This window comes from Rhodotorula graminis, assembly GCF_001329695.1.
Source record: "Rhodotorula graminis WP1 unplaced genomic scaffold RHOBAscaffold_10, whole genome shotgun sequence".
NCBI classification, from domain to species: Eukaryota; Fungi; Basidiomycota; class Microbotryomycetes; order Sporidiobolales; family Sporidiobolaceae; genus Rhodotorula; species Rhodotorula graminis.
In genome coordinates this window covers 750,413-766,617 of record NW_017264937.1, presented here as the reverse complement: position 1 = coordinate 766,617, position 16,205 = coordinate 750,413, and the positions used below count along the sequence as shown (strand labels likewise).

Genomic DNA, 16,205 nt, shown 5'->3' with positions numbered 1-16,205 from the left:
GGTTGGGTCCTAGACGATGTGCTTGCCAGGAACAGGGTCGCCTCTGCAGAAGTGGGCCATAAGCTCCGTTCAACCTCTCACCTAGTTAACCAGTTAGAGCGCCCCCCCCCCCCCCCCCCGCAGGACGAGCACGCGTCCCTCGCCGCCTTCTCCCCCTTGGTCTCGCGCTCCGCCCTGCCCGCCCTCGCGACCCAGTGCCTCGTCGCAGCCTTCGTCCTCACCTTCTACTTCTCGACGTCCGTCCCCTCTCGCTCCCCCTTGCCCGTGGTCGAGAACCCCGCCCTGACGAGACCGTACACAGCCTCCGCAACTCGCTCGCAAAGGAGCTCGGCGTCGCAGCTGGAGCCAGCATCGCAGGCGGGTTCGGCATCGTCTTTGCGTTCTGCCTCGTCGGCGCAAACGTCTGAGCGGGCGGCAGCGCGGTCGAGGTGCGCCCCTCCCCTTCTCTCTCTCCCTTCTCGACGATCCTGACGGCTGACCTCGTTCCTCGCCGCACAGCAGCAGGATACCCGGAGGGCAAGCAGTACCACACGGTGGAGGCGCAGTCTGTAACGCGTCGCTCCCATCTCTGTCTCTGCCTCGCTCGCTCTCGAGAGTCGCTCTCGCCGCAGCTCGTTTCCTACTGCTCGATTCCAGATGTCACGGCGAGGGTCAAGATAGAGAGAGGGAGAGGGACTAAAGACGAGGGGTCAGGTATGGTCGAGGAAAGGAGGGGGCGAGAGCGGCGGGAGTTGTACAAAGTGGCTCGGCGGCCGAAAGAAGGGGACGTCGACGACAGAGCGAGGACGCCGACTGCGAGAAAGAGAAAGGAAAGGGTCGTCTAGACGCTCGACGTGGGCGCCGGCTCCTGCGGCACGGCCGCCGCCGCCTGCTCCGGGCTCGCGGCCGGCGCGTCGTAGAACGGCGTCGAGGGCTCGTCCGTCGACGACGTCGACGACTGGCGGCCCGGCGCACCTGCACCGGCCGCGATGGTCGGCGCCGACGTGTTGATGGGCGACGTGGTGGCGCTCGCCGGCGTCGACGACGGGCGCGAGCCGGGCGTGGGCGGCTCCGGGTCCGAGCCGTAGATCCAGGCGCGGACGGCCTCGCGCTGGCTCGCCTTGTCGCCCTGCGAGAGGCTACAGGATCGAGACGACATGCATCAGGTCGGTTCGACGTACAGCACGAGCCGAGAGGAAGAGAGAGAGAGAGAGAGAGCCGCGAGGACGCACCTGAAAGCCGGCCTCCACTCGCCGCCCTTGCCCGTCGGCTTGAAGAACCTCGGCGCCCACTGCTCGCCCTTTGCCTCGCGGTCCCTCGCCGCCTCGCGCTGTGCGTCCTCGATCTCGGTCTTGGCGTCGGTCGCCGCGTCGAGGTCCTTGGCCTTGATGGCGGCCGTCACCTTGGTCCACAGCCGGCGCGACTCGTTGGGCGCCTGCTGGTGCTCGGGCGAGACCGACTTTTGCACGACGTCGGCCTTGGTCGCGTCGAACAGGACCTCCTTGCCCTTGCCCTGCGTTTGAGAACGAGAGAGTGGGTCAGTCTCGCGACCTGGTCGGGGAGGAGGACGAGAGGGAGAGGTGGGACGCACGCCCTTGCGGTGGATCTCCATGAGCTCGTTCCAGTGGCCCGAGATCTCGCCGACGTCGCCCTTGGGACCCTTGATCTTGCCCGCGATCGCGTTGTACGAGCCCGAGAAGAAGCCCTGCGCGAGGAAGGGGGTCAGTGCGCCTGACGTCCGTGTGGGCATAGGCTCGCCCTCGTCCTCGTCGCCGGGACGCGAGAGAGAGCCAGGCGCAGGGAGAGAGTCGAGCGCACCTTGGTCTTGAACTCGACCTCGCACGACAGGCCGAGCGTCTCGTTCCGGACGATGCTCGAGTCGCCGAGCTCGAGGACCATCTTGCCGAACAGGATGCCGCGCGCGTACCTGAGTGAGCAGCAGAGTGAGCGTGCGTCCTGTTCACCAACGGCAAGGGCTCGTGCGGTCCTGCGGCGGACCGAGGCGAGCTCGCGTCGAGGCTCGAGCGCACGCAGAAAGAGAGAGAGAGAAGAGGCTCACATGTTGGGCATGGTTATGTCGTACTCGCCGTCCTTTGCGCCGACGCCGTCGAGGAAGCGCACGTGCGACTCGCCCTCCATGATGTTGGCCGCCGAGTTGCCGAGGAACTTGCTCTTTGGGCGCAGCTCGCCGCTCAGCTCGAGGCCCTGCTCGGGCGAGGCAAAGTACCTGCAGGCGAGGGGGCACGTCAGTGGGAAGCCCTCACGCGTGCGTCGAGGCGTAAGGGCGACACGAGCCAACGAGAGAGGACGGCTGGACGCACCAGGCAGAGATGGGCGGGTGGTGCGAGACCTGCTCGGCGATGTAGTAGGCGGCCGAGCCGTCGGCGTAGTCGTACCGACACCGGAAGAACTCGCCGAGGACCGGGTTGTACCTGCAGGTCGGCATGAGAGAGAGTGAGTTCGGCATCATCCCTCTAACTACAAGGGGACCTCGCTGTCGACGAGCGAGGACACCTCGAGAGAGCGAGATCGAGACGCACGGCTTCTTGACGCCCTTGGGCTTGATGTGCCACCCGGCGAGGTAGTACCGCAGGACCTGGATGAAGCGGTCCTCGGGTGCGCCGAGGTTGAACGCGCTGTCGACGAGGGAGGGGTCCGAGTTAGCGTCGAATGGCTCGCAGCTCCTCTCGCTCCGAGCGATAAGAGGGAACGGCGAGCGCACCCGTGAAGAAGCTCAGGGTGCGAGTGGAAGTCGGTGACACGCTCGAGCATGGAGCGCGGCTCGAGGACGAAGCTGCACGGTGGGAACGAGGTCGCCGAGGTCAGTTCTCGCTCGTCTTGTCTCGCGCCACTGCCGCGATCGACGAGGACAGGGAGAGAGGGACGTACACAGGGAAGGTGATCCTGGCGAGGTCCATGCCCGGGCGGAGCTGGCTGATGAGCGCGAGGAGCACTGCACAGTGCCGAGGCGAGGAACGAGGTCAGTCGGGCTGTGACTCGCTCGGGCGAGGTCTGTTGGGCTCGCTCCCTCCTCGAGTGCACAGACGGTACGCCCTGCGCTGCCCTTGACCGCCCACCGCCAGCGCGAGCGAGAGATCCGCATGCTCGGCCGTTCGATCGAGTCGGCTCCTCCTGATCCCGCCCCACCGCGCCCGCAACGCCCGCTGCAGACTCGTGCACCGCACAGAGCTGCCCCGCTGTGTCCATCGAGAGTCTCGAGAGCCGCTCCATGTGCCCTGAGAGCGCTGCCGAGACGGTGACGCAGCGTCGCCGGCCTCGTCCAGGCGGTCGGAGGGAAGACCCGCGACCACGACGACTGGGCGGGCGAGATGAGGGAGACAAGGGGACGCACTGTTACGAGGCTCATCGTCGAGCTGCTCGACGTCGTCTGCTGCTGCGCCTTCAGGGATCTTGTCCTCGTTGCTCGGAGCGTGAGGGACCGAGGCGCCCTTGGAGGGCGACTGGGCAGCGCCCGCGCCTCCCACGGCAGACGACGCTTTGGCGACAAAGTTGCTGAGGCCCATCGTGCTGGTCGGCGAGCTCTGGGGAGGGCGAGGGTGGGTGAGAGAGGCGCGACCAAGGTGGGGCGGACGAGGCTCGCCTCCTCCGAACCAAGTCGTCTCTCCACTCGCCTCTCTGCGCCGTCAGAGCTGGACCAGGTGCCGTACAAAGGCGTCTCTCGATTTATGGGCGCCACCCCGCTCGAGCCAGTGAGACGCTTTCTGCTCGTCGCTCTCGGCGAGCGGCAGGAACGTGCGACGAACAGGATGAGGATACAGAACGTGTACGACCCGACTGCGACTAAGATTAAGGATGAGGGACTGGAGGGAGGGATAGGGAACAGAGGGGGAAAGGCTTTGCGACGCCTGGTCGCCGCGTCAAGCCGTCGTCGCCGAGGCGCCCTCGACCGCGTCGACGGCGCGCTTGGCCTTCTCGCGCTCGAGCACGGCCGACACCCATGCGGCGTAGCTCCAGCTCAAGTCCTTGGCGCCCCTGCCGATCGCCTCGACGTGGTGGCCCTCGTCGTCCTTCTTGCTGTCCTCGAGGACGCCGCCGTCGTGCCACTCGGACCCCCTCGCGACGCCGTCGCGCTCAAACTGCTCACTCAGCTGCCCGTCGGCGCCCGTGTACTCCTGGATGACGGCGAGGAACCCGTCGGCGAAGCGCGACAGCGCCGAGAGGAGCGGGATGAAGGCCGGGTGCGAGGGCGTGAGGGTCGAGTTGGGCTCGGGGAGGGGGACCGACAGCGTCGGGAGGAGCGAGGTGAGGGACGAGTGGACGAGAGGGGTGAGGCGGAAGGTGGCGTCCGGGCGCTGGGCGAGCGACGCGAGGTCCTGGACGAGGACGTAGAGGAACTCGGCGGCGCCAGCCGACGCGAGGTACCAAGGGTGGGCGACCGACATGCCGACACCGTCTGTGGAACGATGAAGAGAGTCAGACGAGCCGCGACGGAAAGGGAGCCGAGGGACGAAGGAGGGAGAGAGAGAGAGAGGGAGCGAGGGACGCACCGTAGACGTCCTCCGGGTACCGACCGATGGCGACCGCCTCCTTCCTCGCGCCGTCCCGCCGGCCCTTGTTGAGCGGGTACGTTTTGTCGAAGGCCGTGACGAGCTTGTCGAGCGTCGCGAGCACCTTGGCCGCGCTCTCGAACGACTCGTCGTCCTTGGCCGCCTCGAACGAGGTCGTCAACTTGGCCCAGCCCGTGCCGCGCCCGGCGTGCAGGACGGCGAGCACGACGGCGATGTCGAGCTCCGACTCCTTGCCGTGCTTGTCGTCGTACACGGACGAGTTGACGTTCTCGTCAACGTTGGCCTCCTCCTCCTCGACGTGCTTCTTGGTGACCTGGCGCCCGACGTCCTCGCCGTCGGCCGTGCCGGCGTACGTCCCGACCGCGCCAGGCTCCTTGCCATGGTCGACCGTGACGCGGACAAAGCCGCGCTCGGCGTCCCAGAAGCGCGCGAGCTGCGGCGTGATGGCGTCGGCGGCGGCGGCGTACTTTGACGAGGCGGCGAGCGTCTCGGGCGTGGCGAGCGCAGGGTGGGTGACGAGGCGGGAGCCGACGAGGAGAGCGGTGCGGAGGGTGAGGAGGGTGTAGAAGTGGTGGCCCGAGACCTCCTCCCAGACTGCGGAGCGAGGGGAAGAGTCAGGGACGTCGAGGACGAGCAGAACGAGCGAAAGGGGACGCACGGTCAAAGCCCTTCATCTGCCAGTGCGTCGCGACGTACTCCAAGTCGCCGAGGAGCACGCCGGTGCGCTCGCCGCCCTCGGGCGAGCCCGGGTACAGCGCCGTCTTGACGTACTCGACCTTGGCGCTGTCGCCGCTGTCGAGGAGGTGGAGCGCGAGGGCGCCGAGCGTGATGATGCGCGAACCCGGACCGTCGGCTTGGGGACGACCCCAGTCGCCCGTGAACGGCTCGTGGTCGACTGCGTGCGAGCGAGGAGGGGTCAGTTCTGGAGGGATTGGAGGAGGAGGGAAAGAGGGCTGAAGGCGACGGACCGTGGTACTTGACCTCGCCAAGACCGCCCTCGGAGAAGCCACCGAGGACCGTCTGCTTGTGCTGCATGATGCGCGACGCCTCGACGTACTCCTCGAGCGTGGTGAGGTCCTCCTGGCGCGACTCGCGCACGAAGCGCTCGACGAGGGCGCGCTCGCAGATGGCGCTGTCGCGGGTCCACTCGTACCAGTAGTCGGGCAGGGCCTTGCTCGGCGACGCGACGACGCAGCCGGGGAGCGTGCCGGCCGGGTGGATGTTGGCGAGGAGGCGAGTCCACGCGGTCGGCGTCTGCTTGGCGATGAAGGCCTCGAGCGAGAGCTCCTTGAGCGGGTTGGCGGTCGACTTGGTCGCCGGCGGGAGCGAGGCCGCGGTCGAGGCGTGCTTCTTCTGGGTGCTGGCGGCCGGGGCGGGCTGGTTCGAGGAGGGCGACGACGAGGTGGACGAGGCGGGCGTCTGCTTGCCGTGGACGGGGGCCGGGCCCATGCGCATGAAGCGCATCGCTTTGTCGAGGACGCCCATGGCTGCAGCGGTGCAAGCGTGTGGTGCAGGAGCAGAGGTGAGCTCAACCAGGTCGGGTCGCGGCCGATGAGCGTGCTGGATGACGAGCTCTCGAACGCGGAGTCACACCGCTTGGCCAGGCTCTTCTGAGCGTGATACTGATGTGCGATTGCAGTCCACCCGCATCGCAGGAGCGCGCGCACCACCGGGAGCAAAGGGAGCGAGAGGAGGGACGAGCGCCATCTCCGCGGAGATCCTCGTCGCTCAGAGCGAGCTTGGTTCGTCGAAGGCGGGCTCTCGCTGCTCCCTCAACCGCTACGCTCGCCCGTTCTCGAGAGCCTGATCGTGCATAGCCACAGTGCGCCCACCTCCTCCCGCTCTACCGCCGTCCGCAAGCTCACCCTGTCGCTCCCTCGCAGCCTTCTCAGCCGCTCCACCTCGTCCACCCTTCACAGCCACACCCCGTCTCGACACCGCCATGTCCAAGGCCGACCTCACGCCCGAGCAGCGCGCCGAGCGCAAGCTCCAGAAGAAACTCAAAAAGCAGGCGGCCAAGGTCGAGGACGCCGTCGCCGCCGCCGAGCAGGGCCAGGCCGGCGCCGATGCCGCCATGCCCGACGCTCCCGCCGCCGCGAGTACCTCGACCGCCGCACCGGCCGGCGAGACGGACAAGGAGCGCCGCAAGCGCGAGAAGCGCGAGGCCAAGGCCAAGCGCTCCCGGGACGACGACGGCGACGCCGCACCGGCCGCCGCCAACGACGACGGCGAGCGGTCCAACAAGAAACAGAAGAAGTCGAGCGCTGCGGTCGCGTCCGAGACGCCGTCGACGACGTCGACGCCCGCCGCCGAGCCCGTCGCGAGCACCTCGACCGCCGTCACGACCGGCGCGTCGGCGTCGCCCGCCGAGGTCCAGGCGTTCCTCGAGGAGAACAAGATCTCGTTCGAGCCCGAGACGACGGCGACCGACTACCCGCCCGTCCTGTCGTTTGCGTCGCTCCCGCTCAACGCCGGCGTGCGCAAGGGCCTGAGCGGCTTCACCAAGCCGACGCCGATCCAGAGCGCGTCGTTCCCGCTCATGCTCGGCGGTCGTGACGTGATCGGTATCGCCGAGACTGGGTGCGTCTGCGCGTGTCCTCCCTCTCTCGCTGTCCTGAGGCGGGTCGGGCCGGGGCAGAAGCATCGACTGACTCTTTCCCCTCCTCCCACTTTCTCGCGCCACAGGTCCGGCAAGACGGTCGCGTTTGGCGTTCCCGCCATCGAGCACATCCTGTCGCTGAGCACGTCGTCGTCGGGCAAGAAGGGCAAGTCGACCGCGCCCGTCTCGGTCCTCGTCGTCGCCCCGACTCGCGAGCTCGCCATGCAGACGCACAACAACCTCGCCCTCATCTCGAACGCCCTGTCGCCCAAGGTCGGCTCGGTGTGCGTGTACGGCGGCGTGCCCAAGCCCGAGCAGATCCGCATCCTGCGCAACGAGCGCCCGCGCATCGTCGTCGGCACGCCCGGCCGCCTGCTCGACCTCGCGCGCGAGGGCAACCTCGACCTCGGCAACGTGTCGTGGCTCGTCCTCGACGAGGCCGACCGCATGCTCGACAAGGGGTTCGAGAACGACATTCGCGAGATCATCAAGCTGTGCCTCCCGTCGCCGTCGTCGGCGCTCGGCCCGATCAAGGAGGAGCAGGGCGCGCCCAAGTTCCGCCGCACGGCCATGTTCTCGGCGACGTGGCCCATGAGCGTGCGCAAGCTCGCGGCCGACTTTATGACGCAGCCGCTGCGCATCACGGTCGGCAGCGACTCGCTCCAGGCCAACGCACGCGTCGAGCAGGTCGCCATCGTCGTCGAGGACCAGCGCAAGAAGGAGACCCTGCTCCTGACGCACCTGCGCGACAACGGCTTCTCGCTCAACTCGAACAAGAAGACGGGCGCCCAGGGCAAGGACCGCGAGAAGGTGCTCGTGTTCGCGCTGTACAAGAAGGAGGCGACGCGCCTGCACGAGTTCCTCAAGAACAAGGGCTACGAGGTCGTGTGCATCAACGGCGACATGACGCAGGAGAAGCGCACCAAGTCGCTCGACGACTTTAAGGAGGGCCGCGCCAACATTCTCGTCGCGACCGGTGCGTCCCCCCTCGTCCTCCCTTTCCCCACTCCCGCTCGACCCTTCTGACCTGTCGCGCGTCTCACAGACGTTGCTGCTCGCGGTCTCGACATCCCCAAGGTCGAGCTCGTCATCAACCAGACGTTCCCGCTCACGATCGAGGACGTGCGTCCCCTTCTCCTCCTCCCCACCCTCCCCCTCCCTCCTCGGCCTCGTAGCTGACCGACTCGCCTCCCTCCGCAGTACATCCACCGCATCGGTCGCACCGGTCGTGCTGGCCGCACCGGCAAGTCGATCACCTTCTTCGGCGAGCCGGACAAGGCGCTCGCTGGCCACTTCATCCGCGTCCTGCGCGACTCGAACGCCGTCATCCCGCCCGGCCTCGACCAGTGGGGAAGTGCGATCAAGAAAGGTGGGTCTTCTCGCTCTCTGGGAGGTCTGCGTGCGGCGCGACGACCGAGAATTGACCTTGGACTTTGGCCTTCCCAACTTCGCAGAGACGCACGGCGCGTACGGCGCGTTTTACCGCAACGACGTCAAGGGCACCGCTAAGAAGATCACGTTCGACTAGAGCGCATGCACGCTCACGGTCGTCCAGCGCCGCCGCATCGTCAACCTCTCTCGAGCCGCTCGGCCCTCTTCCTCCCTCCCTCTCTCTCTCTCTCTCTCTCGTCTCCCTCGGCGTGTACTAGACTTTCTGTGCCCTGTGTACCCCCAATCTCTCGCTTCTCGTCTCGCCTGCAATGCCTCGTCGTTCGCTATCTTCCACGCCCAATCGGCCCGCTCTCGCCCGTCCAACGAGCTTGCAGATGATCGTCCTCTCTCAAGGTCGAGCTGGCGCTGCGGGTCGCCCTGAGCGAGACGAGCTTTAGCGCGCCGCCAAGTACGCTTGCACCGCGCAGGTCGGGCGAGCGCGCGCTCTCTCTCGTGCTGGACGAGGACGACGTCGACCCGCAGCACCAGGGACGAACGACGGCGCGAGGAGAGGGCAAGCAAGTTTGACCCGCATCACGGCGAGAAGATGAGCGTGAGCGTGGTGCTCCGCCTCGGAGTCGAGACAACGTGTGTCTCGCGCAGGCGATATCTCGCCGTGTCGGAGAGAGCGCGCATGCTGCGGATCCTCGACGAGAGCGAGCTGGAGCGAGCAAGGTTGCGTGCGGCCTCGGCAGCGTCGCAAGGGTCGCGCACGGCGTGGACAGAGAGCTGCGCAAGTACGAGAGAGAGCGCGCGAGGGGAACGGCTTCGAGAAGAGCGGCCTTCCTTCGGAAGCGAGCGAGCGGAGAGCGGGGCGGCCGAGAGAGGCAAGCGAGGCAAGCGAGGAGCGGCGGGGGAGCTTCAGCGCTCGCCGAGAGTGGAGGTCTTGGGAGCGTGCGTAGGCGCAGGGGGAGAGAGAGAGAGGTGGGCGAGAGGGGAAGAGGGGGGAGGAGGAGGAGGAGGGAAGCGCGAGTACGAGCGGGCGAGGCACCGCGCAGAGGAGCCAGACGACGCCAGGAGACGGCGACGAAGCCGCGTCGCGCGCGTCGCTCTCCCACTGGCTCGCGCGGTCGGTCGGCGCCAGACAGGCAGGCTCCCCCCCTCCCTCTCCACCTCTGGCTCGAGCCTCGCCTGCGCCTCAACCTTGTTTCTGCGCGAGCCATGGCCTACGCCAGCACCAGCGCACAACCTCACCAGTGAGCTCCCGCCCCCCGCCTCTCGCCTGCGCCCAGCCTCCCCCTCCCCCTCCGACGTCGCTATCTCTCCCCGGCCAACACCGACAACACCGCCTCGCGTGCCCGACTTGCGCCCGCAGCCTCGACAGCGACACACCTGCACACCCGCACTGACACTCTCGTTGCCCTCCTCGCCGTCGCAGCCAAACAGCCGCCGTCCCTGTCCCGCTTGCAATCGGGCAGCAGCACGGCAGCCACTCTGGCCCGCACAGCCAGCCTGGCTCGCTCCCGCCGGGCGCACACCCGTCGTCGGCAACGAGCATTTCGTTCGAGAGCGTCCTCACGGACGAGGAGGAGAAGCTGAGCGACTACGAGCCGGGCGGGTACCACCCGGTGCGCGTTGGCGACGTCTACGGCCCAAAGGACCGCTATGTGGTCGTGCGCAAGCTCGGCTGGGGCCACTTCTCGACCGTCTGGTGCGTCCCTCGTTCCTCTCCCTCGTCGTCCCGCCCCCCTCCTCTCGAGGCCGCAGTTTCCCGCGCTCCCTCCTTGGGCCGCTCGACTCGGGCAACCTACTGACGCGCCTCCTCTCCCTTCTTCGCAGGCTTGCGCGTGATACTACGTGAGTCTCGAGCTCGTTCTGCTCGCGGCGGGCGCAAGGGAGGGAGGACGGGGCTCGGGGCTTGGGCGCGAGAGCCGGAGGACGGTCCGCGCTTCCGAGGGCAGACCTTCTCGTCCGCACGCGCCCAAGCGGTTCCTCCTGCGTGTGCGGGACCCTGAACTGACTGTCGGTCACTGTGCGCCCCGCAGCGTCAACAAGCATGTCGCGCTCAAGGTGGTCAAGTCGGCGACGCACTACACCGAGACGGCCCTGGACGAGATCAAGCTCCTGCAGCGCGTCGTCGAGTGCAACCCGGCGCACCCGGGCCGACGACACGTCGTCTCGCTCCTCGACCACTTTACGCACCGCGGGCCCAACGGCACGCACGTCTGCATGGTGTTCGAGGTCCTCGGCGAGAACCTGCTCGGCCTCATCAAGCGGTACCACCACCGCGGCGTGCCCGACCACATTTGCAAGCAGATCGCCAAGCAGGTCCTCCTCGGCCTCGACTACATCCACCGCGAGTGCGGCATCATCCACACCGACCTCAAGCCCGAGAACGTCCTCATCTGCATCGACGACGTCGAGGCCGTCGTGCGCGCCGAGCTCGAGACGTCGCCGGCCGCCGTCCCGACCAAGATGATCGGCGTCCCGCCGTCGCAGCCTCGCGGCGGCGCCCAGACGCCGCGCGCCGAGACCGTCTTCATCACCGGGTCGCAGCCGCTCCCGTCGCCGTCGAGCAGCTACGGCACGAGCCCCGTCATCGAGAAGCTCGCGTTCCAGATGAGCAAGATCTCGGACTCGGGCGGCACGGGCTCGTACGTCGGGAGCGTCAAGAAGCAGGGCATGAGCGCGACCACGCCCGACGACGTTGGCGAGCAGATGGCCGGCGTCCAGCTCGCCGACATTGGCGCCAAGACGGCGCCGGCGACGGCCCCGGCAAAGGGCCCGTCGCTCCTGTCGCAGCAGGCGGCGGCGGCGGCCCAGTCGGGCACGAGCGGCGCATCCCTCCCCACCCCATCCTCGTCGTCCGAGCCGGCCTCGACCTCGTCCTCTTCCGCCCATACTCAGCAGCAGGAGCAGCAGCAGCAGCACAACAACGACTCGGACGTCACGATGCGCTCCCCACCTCCCGAAGAAGCCTCGCCGCCGCACGCCCTCCCTCGCGACCCGCTCCAGCCCGCCATCGTCGCCGGCGACCCCAACACGCTCCCGCCGCTCGCGCCGTACGACCCGTCGACGCTCGAGCGCATCACGGTCAAGATCGCCGACCTCGGCAACGCGAGCTGGACCGACCTGCACTTTACCAACGACATCCAGACGCGCCAGTACCGCTCGCCCGAGGCCATCCTCGGCGCAAAGTGGGGGACGGCGGTCGACATTTGGAGCGCATCGGCCATGGTCCGTCCTCTCTCTCTCTCTTTCTCGGCGAGCGGCGCGAGGATGAGCGCGTCACGAGCTCGAGGTCCTGACCTTCTCCTTCCCCTCCTTCCCACGTCCTCTTCCCTTCCTCGTCCTCCTCCCGCCCTCGCCCGCTCCGCTTGCAGTTCTTCGAGCTCTTGACGGGCGACTACCTGTTTGACCCGCACCCGGGCACGCGGTACAACAAGGACGACGACCACATCGCCCAGATCATCGAGCTCCTCGGCCCCTTCCCGCGCTCGATCGCGCTCAGCGGCAAGTTCAGCGCCGAGATCTTTACCCGGAAAGGTCCGTCCCGACATCTCTCTTTATGTTGAGCGGCCGCCGACGTCGTTCGGCGTGCGGCTCTCGGCGAAGAGGTGAGAGAACTGACGCTCGAGCCTGTCCCCCTCGCAGGCGAGCTCAAGCACATCCACAAGCTCAAGTTCTGGCCGATGCACTCGGTCCTGCAGGACAAGTACCTCATCACCGAGGCCGAGGCCAAGCACCTCGAGTCGTTCCTCCAGCCCATGCTCAACCTCAACCCGGACAAGCGCGCGACGGCGCGCGACATGCTCGACCACGACTGGCTCCAGGGCGTCGTCGTCCAGGGCGAGATCGAGGCGCATTTGCTCGAGAGCGGCGAGGGCATCGACGACCGGCAGAAGAGGGTCGAGGAGGGCAAGCAGATTGCGAGGGGGATCCGGGGCATGAACACCGAGAGCCCGGCCGTCATGAACGGTGCGTCCTCCCCTCTTCCTCTTCTTCCTCTCTCTCTCTCTCTCTCGCTCGTCGAGGACGTTCCTGACTGTCTCGCTCGTCCCGCATCGCGCAGCCGCCACCGTCGACCCGCAGCTCGTGCACGCGCTTCGACCTATCGACGCCAACCTCAACGTCCACCACACGGACCCGCCACCGCCTCCGTCAACGTCGTCGCTCCACCCGCAGAACCGGCGCTGAGCGTCGTCGTCGTCGTCGTCGTCGCCTACCGCCCTCCACGCACCCTTCCTCACCTTCCCTCGCCTCGCCTTAGACTTTCTCGCCTACTCTATTCACCTCGCTCGCCCTCGCCTTCCACCTCGCCATTTCCCTCGGCCACCTAATCCTTTCCGCCCGCGTTCGCCCACGTCCTCGATCGGTGTCGTCCCTCGCCTTCCTTCCTCGCCATCCTCCCTCTTCTCTACCTCGACCCGAGCCCCGCACCCCCTTGTCGTACAACATGTCGTCCCTCTCCCTCATTCTCCCCTTTCACGCCCTCGACGCCTCGCATCGAGGTCGACGCCGCATCGTCGCAGACACGCATCCCTCTCACCTTGTCCTCCCTCCCTCCCCCTCCCCTCGCGCAGCCGCAAAACGCAGTGCGGCGGCTGTCTGTCTCTCGCTCCTCCCTCTCTCGGCGTGCGCGCTGTGCTGTCTTTTTGCCGTCGTTGTCGTCGTCGCCCTTGTCGTCGTCGTTTGGGAGGAGCCTGTGCGGAGGAGGCAATAGACTGTCCTGTCTCTTCTTCTCTCACCTCCGTCCTCGAGCGACCTTCTTGAGAGATCAAAGACGAGCGAGAAAGGGAAAGAGTTTGAGAGACAAAGAGCTTCGAGCCCACGCCTGACGACGACCGAGAGGCAGGAGCTTGAGCGCTCGAGCCGCTCGAGCCTCGACTCGCGCTCTCTCTCTCTCTCTCTGGGCGCGACACGGCGACGGCGAGGGAAGGCAAAACAGGTGCATAAACGCTACAGACGCGACACGGTAACGACAAAGGTAGTGACGGCGCAAAGGGAGGGGAGTGTCTACGAGTGGAGGAGGATGAGGAGGGGGGCAGAACGTGATGTGGGTATCGCGCGATGAGGGGTGGGCCGAGTGGGAGAACTGCATGCAGGGACGGTACGGTAGGGTACTTGCGAACGAGAGCAAAGCGTGCGAGAGAGGAGAGAGTAAGAGAGAGAGACGGAGGGAGGGAGAGGCGCAGGGAGGACGAGGGAGACGCGCTCAGCCGCGGTAGTAGACGCCGGGCACGCCGGCGTTCGAGTACGCCGAGTAGTAGCCGGCGGGCGCGGGCGCGAGAGGCTGCTGCGGCTGCTGCTGCTGGACCTGGTGCGCGTGCACGAGCCCCGCCGGCGGCTGGGGCGGCCACGCAAAGCCGTGCTGCGCGAGCGCGTACGCGTGCGGGTGCGCATGCGCGTGCTGCGGCGGCGGGTGCGCGTAGTACGGCGCGCCGAGGCCGCTCGGGACCGTCGTCGGCGAGTACGACTGGGCCCCACCGCCGCCGGGCGTCGACGTGAGGTCGAGCGGGCTCGCGCCGCCCGGTGCGCCTGCGGCGCCGCGCCCGCTGTGCCCGCCGCTGCTCGTGCGCCGATGCGCGCCGTGCTGGTGCCCGTGAGGGCGCGGCGGCGGCATGGCCGACGACTGCGACGTCGACGCCGTCATGAATGGCGCCGCGAGCGCGCCGCCGTAGTAGGCTTGCGGCGGCGTCGACAGCGGATGCCGCTGCTGGCGGTGCTGCTGCTGCTGGTGGTGGTGCTGGAACGCGAACGTGTCGAACGGCGGCGGCGCAGTCGGCGAGGTCGAGGCGGAGAAGGGAATGGCGTGCGGCGCCGGCGGCTGGTGGCCGAGGGCAACAGGCGCGTAGCCTGGCGCCGGGTAGTAGTACTGCGGTTGGACGACGGGCCACGCTACTGGTGGCGGCGGGAGCGTCTGGCGCAGGTGGCCGAGACCGTGGCCGGCCGCGAGCGAGTAGTAGTCGAGCGTCGCCGTTCCTTGACGCAGGCGGCGGCGCGTGTCGCGCTCGTACCGCGGCGAGAAGGCGTCCGAGAGGGTCGAGAACCCGGCGGGCGACATCTGCTGCGGCTCGGGGAAGTAGAAGGGCGCCGGTGGAGGGTGGCCCGAGATGCCCGACGACGACGACGACGGTCGCGAGGCGTGCGGCGACGACGAGACCGAGAACGGGATGGGCGTGACGTGGTGCGCAGGGTGGAGGTAGAAAGGCGAAGGACCGGGCCCGTAGTGCGAGTAGGGCGGCTGCTGCTGCTGCTGCTGCACGCCGGGCGGTGGGGCGGACGAGGCGGCCGGCCCGGCGCTGTACGAGCGCACCATGTCGGGCATGTGCTGCGCCGCTTGCTGGACGTGCAGCGGCAGTGCTGCCGCGACGTACGACGGCATTGGCGGCTCGTGCGCGAACGCCTCGTCGCCGCTGCGCTTGACGCCGTGCACGGCCGACGGCGCGCTCGCGCGCATGCCCGAGTTGCGCCGGTAGAATGCGATCGTCGTCGGCGACACGTCGAGCGGGTTGCGGACAGCCTCGCCCGACGCGTGCGCCGGCAGGCCGTACTGCGGGAGCGGGGCCGACGAGGCTGGGTGCGCCTTGGGCGGCGCCGACGAGTTGCCGAGCTGGTACGACGCGAACGCGCTCGTCGGCGTCGTGTGCGCCGACGCGGTAAAGCCGGGCCGCCCGACCGGGTAGCGCTCTGCGACGGCGGCCGAGATGGGCGGCAGGCTGAGCATCGACGGCGGCGCACGAGCCGCGTCGCCCTCGAGCCCGATGCCGAGCCCGTGCAGGTCGCCGTGCTTGACGCGCTCGCGCTCGCGTGCCCGCACGCTCGACGACGACCTGCGCGGCGCCTTGTCGAGGCCGCCGAGCCGGCCGAGCCGCGCTTTGCGGGCGGCGACGTGTCCGTCGAGGAGCTTGCGCCACGCCTCGAAATCTCGGCCCGTGACGTGCAGTGACCAGTTGAGGCCGCGCAGGAACTCGGCCTCGCCGGCGACGAGCGGTTTCTGTCGGCGCAGGAGGGTCAGGGCCGGAAAGTCGACGAGCGAGAACGGGTGGAAAAGGGGACGGACCAGCTCGAGCGACGAGACTTGGGACCACGTCTGGGCGGTGTAGGCTGTGGACCGAGAGGTTGTCAGGGAGTGAGACTATGGCCGAGAGCTGGTTGCCCTCGCGAGGGGCGGAAGGCGAAAGTGGGGACGCACTGTTGTCGTCGAGGATCTTGTTGGCGAGCATGAGGCCCGTGACGGCGAGGCGGTACTCGGACCCGGGTGCGCCGTTGATCGGGTTGCGCTGCTTGAGGCGCGAGATGAACAGGAGGGCGAGGATGACGACGGACTCGGACACTTGCGCTGCGAGGTGGACGAGGACCAGGTCAGTTCGCTCGGCTTGGGGCTTGCCGAGGGAGAAGGACAGGGACGCACTCGTCGCGAGAACCTCCTGGCAGAACCGCACGAAGCGGTCAGTCGGCCGTACTTGACCTCGGTCGACCGCCATCGTCTCGGGGCTGCCGCCGCCTCCTCGGCCTGCTCCTGCTCCTGCTCCCGGGCTCGGCGCGAACCACAGCCAGGCGACCATCTCGGCGGCGAACAGGGCGAGTGCCGACACGGACGACAGGGTGGGGCTCGGCGGTGAGGGCGGTGCGGCGTGGACTGCGAGTGGAGGGACGGCGACGGGGAGTCGGTCGTCGTCGCCGTGGACGCGCCTGCGCTTGTGCTGGTGCGAGTCGGGCGACAT

General features: G+C 68.2%; 6 protein-coding genes across 6 annotated transcripts; 3 read left to right on the top strand and 3 right to left on the bottom strand.

The window, feature by feature from the left end:
• Window positions 1-123: 123 nt before the first annotated feature.
• Window positions 124-407, top strand: RHOBADRAFT_45694 (uncharacterized protein; the record flags this gene model as incomplete). Its single annotated transcript, XM_018414650.1, has 2 exons — window positions 124-236; window positions 302-407. Coding segments are annotated over 2 exons (219 nt in total), but the record flags the coding sequence as incomplete, so codon positions are not given.
• Window positions 408-1,141: 734 nt separating this feature from the next.
• On the bottom strand, window positions 1,142-3,503 carry RHOBADRAFT_16576 (uncharacterized protein; the record flags this gene model as incomplete). The annotated part of the gene is made up of 9 exons (XM_018412324.1): window positions 1,142-1,492; window positions 1,571-1,684; window positions 1,798-1,906; window positions 2,039-2,206; window positions 2,301-2,411; window positions 2,520-2,615; window positions 2,702-2,773; window positions 2,869-2,932; window positions 3,332-3,503. The coding sequence occupies 9 exons, from the start codon at window positions 3,501-3,503 to the stop codon at window positions 1,142-1,144; spliced, it is 1,257 nt and encodes a 418-aa protein (XP_018269786.1).
• A 225-nt stretch (window positions 3,504-3,728) lies between these two features.
• Window positions 3,729-5,957, bottom strand: RHOBADRAFT_38356 (glycoside hydrolase family 15 protein; the record flags this gene model as incomplete). The annotated part of the gene is made up of 4 exons (XM_018413517.1): window positions 3,729-4,393; window positions 4,488-5,102; window positions 5,167-5,403; window positions 5,477-5,957. The coding sequence occupies 4 exons, from the start codon at window positions 5,955-5,957 to the stop codon at window positions 3,858-3,860; spliced, it is 1,869 nt and encodes a 622-aa protein (XP_018269785.1). The 3' UTR covers window positions 3,729-3,857.
• Window positions 5,958-6,603: 646 nt separating this feature from the next.
• RHOBADRAFT_28897 (uncharacterized protein) lies at window positions 6,604-8,824 on the top strand. Its single transcript, XM_018412843.1, has 5 exons — window positions 6,604-7,088; window positions 7,194-8,083; window positions 8,153-8,229; window positions 8,308-8,476; window positions 8,562-8,824. Exons 1-5 carry the CDS (start codon window positions 7,048-7,050, stop codon window positions 8,633-8,635), a joined length of 1,251 nt encoding a protein of 416 aa, XP_018269784.1. The 5' UTR covers window positions 6,604-7,047; the 3' UTR covers window positions 8,636-8,824.
• An 875-nt stretch (window positions 8,825-9,699) lies between these two features.
• Window positions 9,700-13,219, top strand: RHOBADRAFT_54922 (uncharacterized protein; the record flags this gene model as incomplete). Its single annotated transcript, XM_018417562.1, has 6 exons — window positions 9,700-9,734; window positions 9,917-10,189; window positions 10,524-11,715; window positions 11,862-12,024; window positions 12,133-12,456; window positions 12,551-13,219. 6 exons carry the CDS (start codon window positions 9,700-9,702, stop codon window positions 12,673-12,675), a joined length of 2,112 nt encoding a protein of 703 aa, XP_018269783.1. The 3' UTR covers window positions 12,676-13,219.
• Window positions 13,220-13,693: 474 nt separating this feature from the next.
• RHOBADRAFT_54921 (uncharacterized protein) lies at window positions 13,694-16,205 on the bottom strand (the record flags this gene model as incomplete). The annotated part of the gene is made up of 4 exons (XM_018417561.1): window positions 13,694-15,475; window positions 15,542-15,585; window positions 15,674-15,820; window positions 15,893-16,205. The coding sequence occupies 4 exons, from the start codon at window positions 16,203-16,205 to the stop codon at window positions 13,694-13,696; spliced, it is 2,286 nt and encodes a 761-aa protein (XP_018269782.1).

Bases quoted from the DNA above. Each gene is read 5' to 3' on its own strand.
- RHOBADRAFT_28897 (XM_018412843.1), top strand. From the start codon at position 7,048: ATGCTCGGCGGTCGTGACGTGATCGGTATCGCCGAGACTGG. The intron at 7,089-7,193 runs GTGCGTCTGCGC...CTCGCGCCACAG, and splicing joins ATCGGTATCGCCGAGACTGG to GTCCGGCAAGACGGTCGCGT. The intron at 8,084-8,152 runs GTGCGTCCCCCC...CGCGTCTCACAG, and splicing joins CAACATTCTCGTCGCGACCG to ACGTTGCTGCTCGCGGTCTC.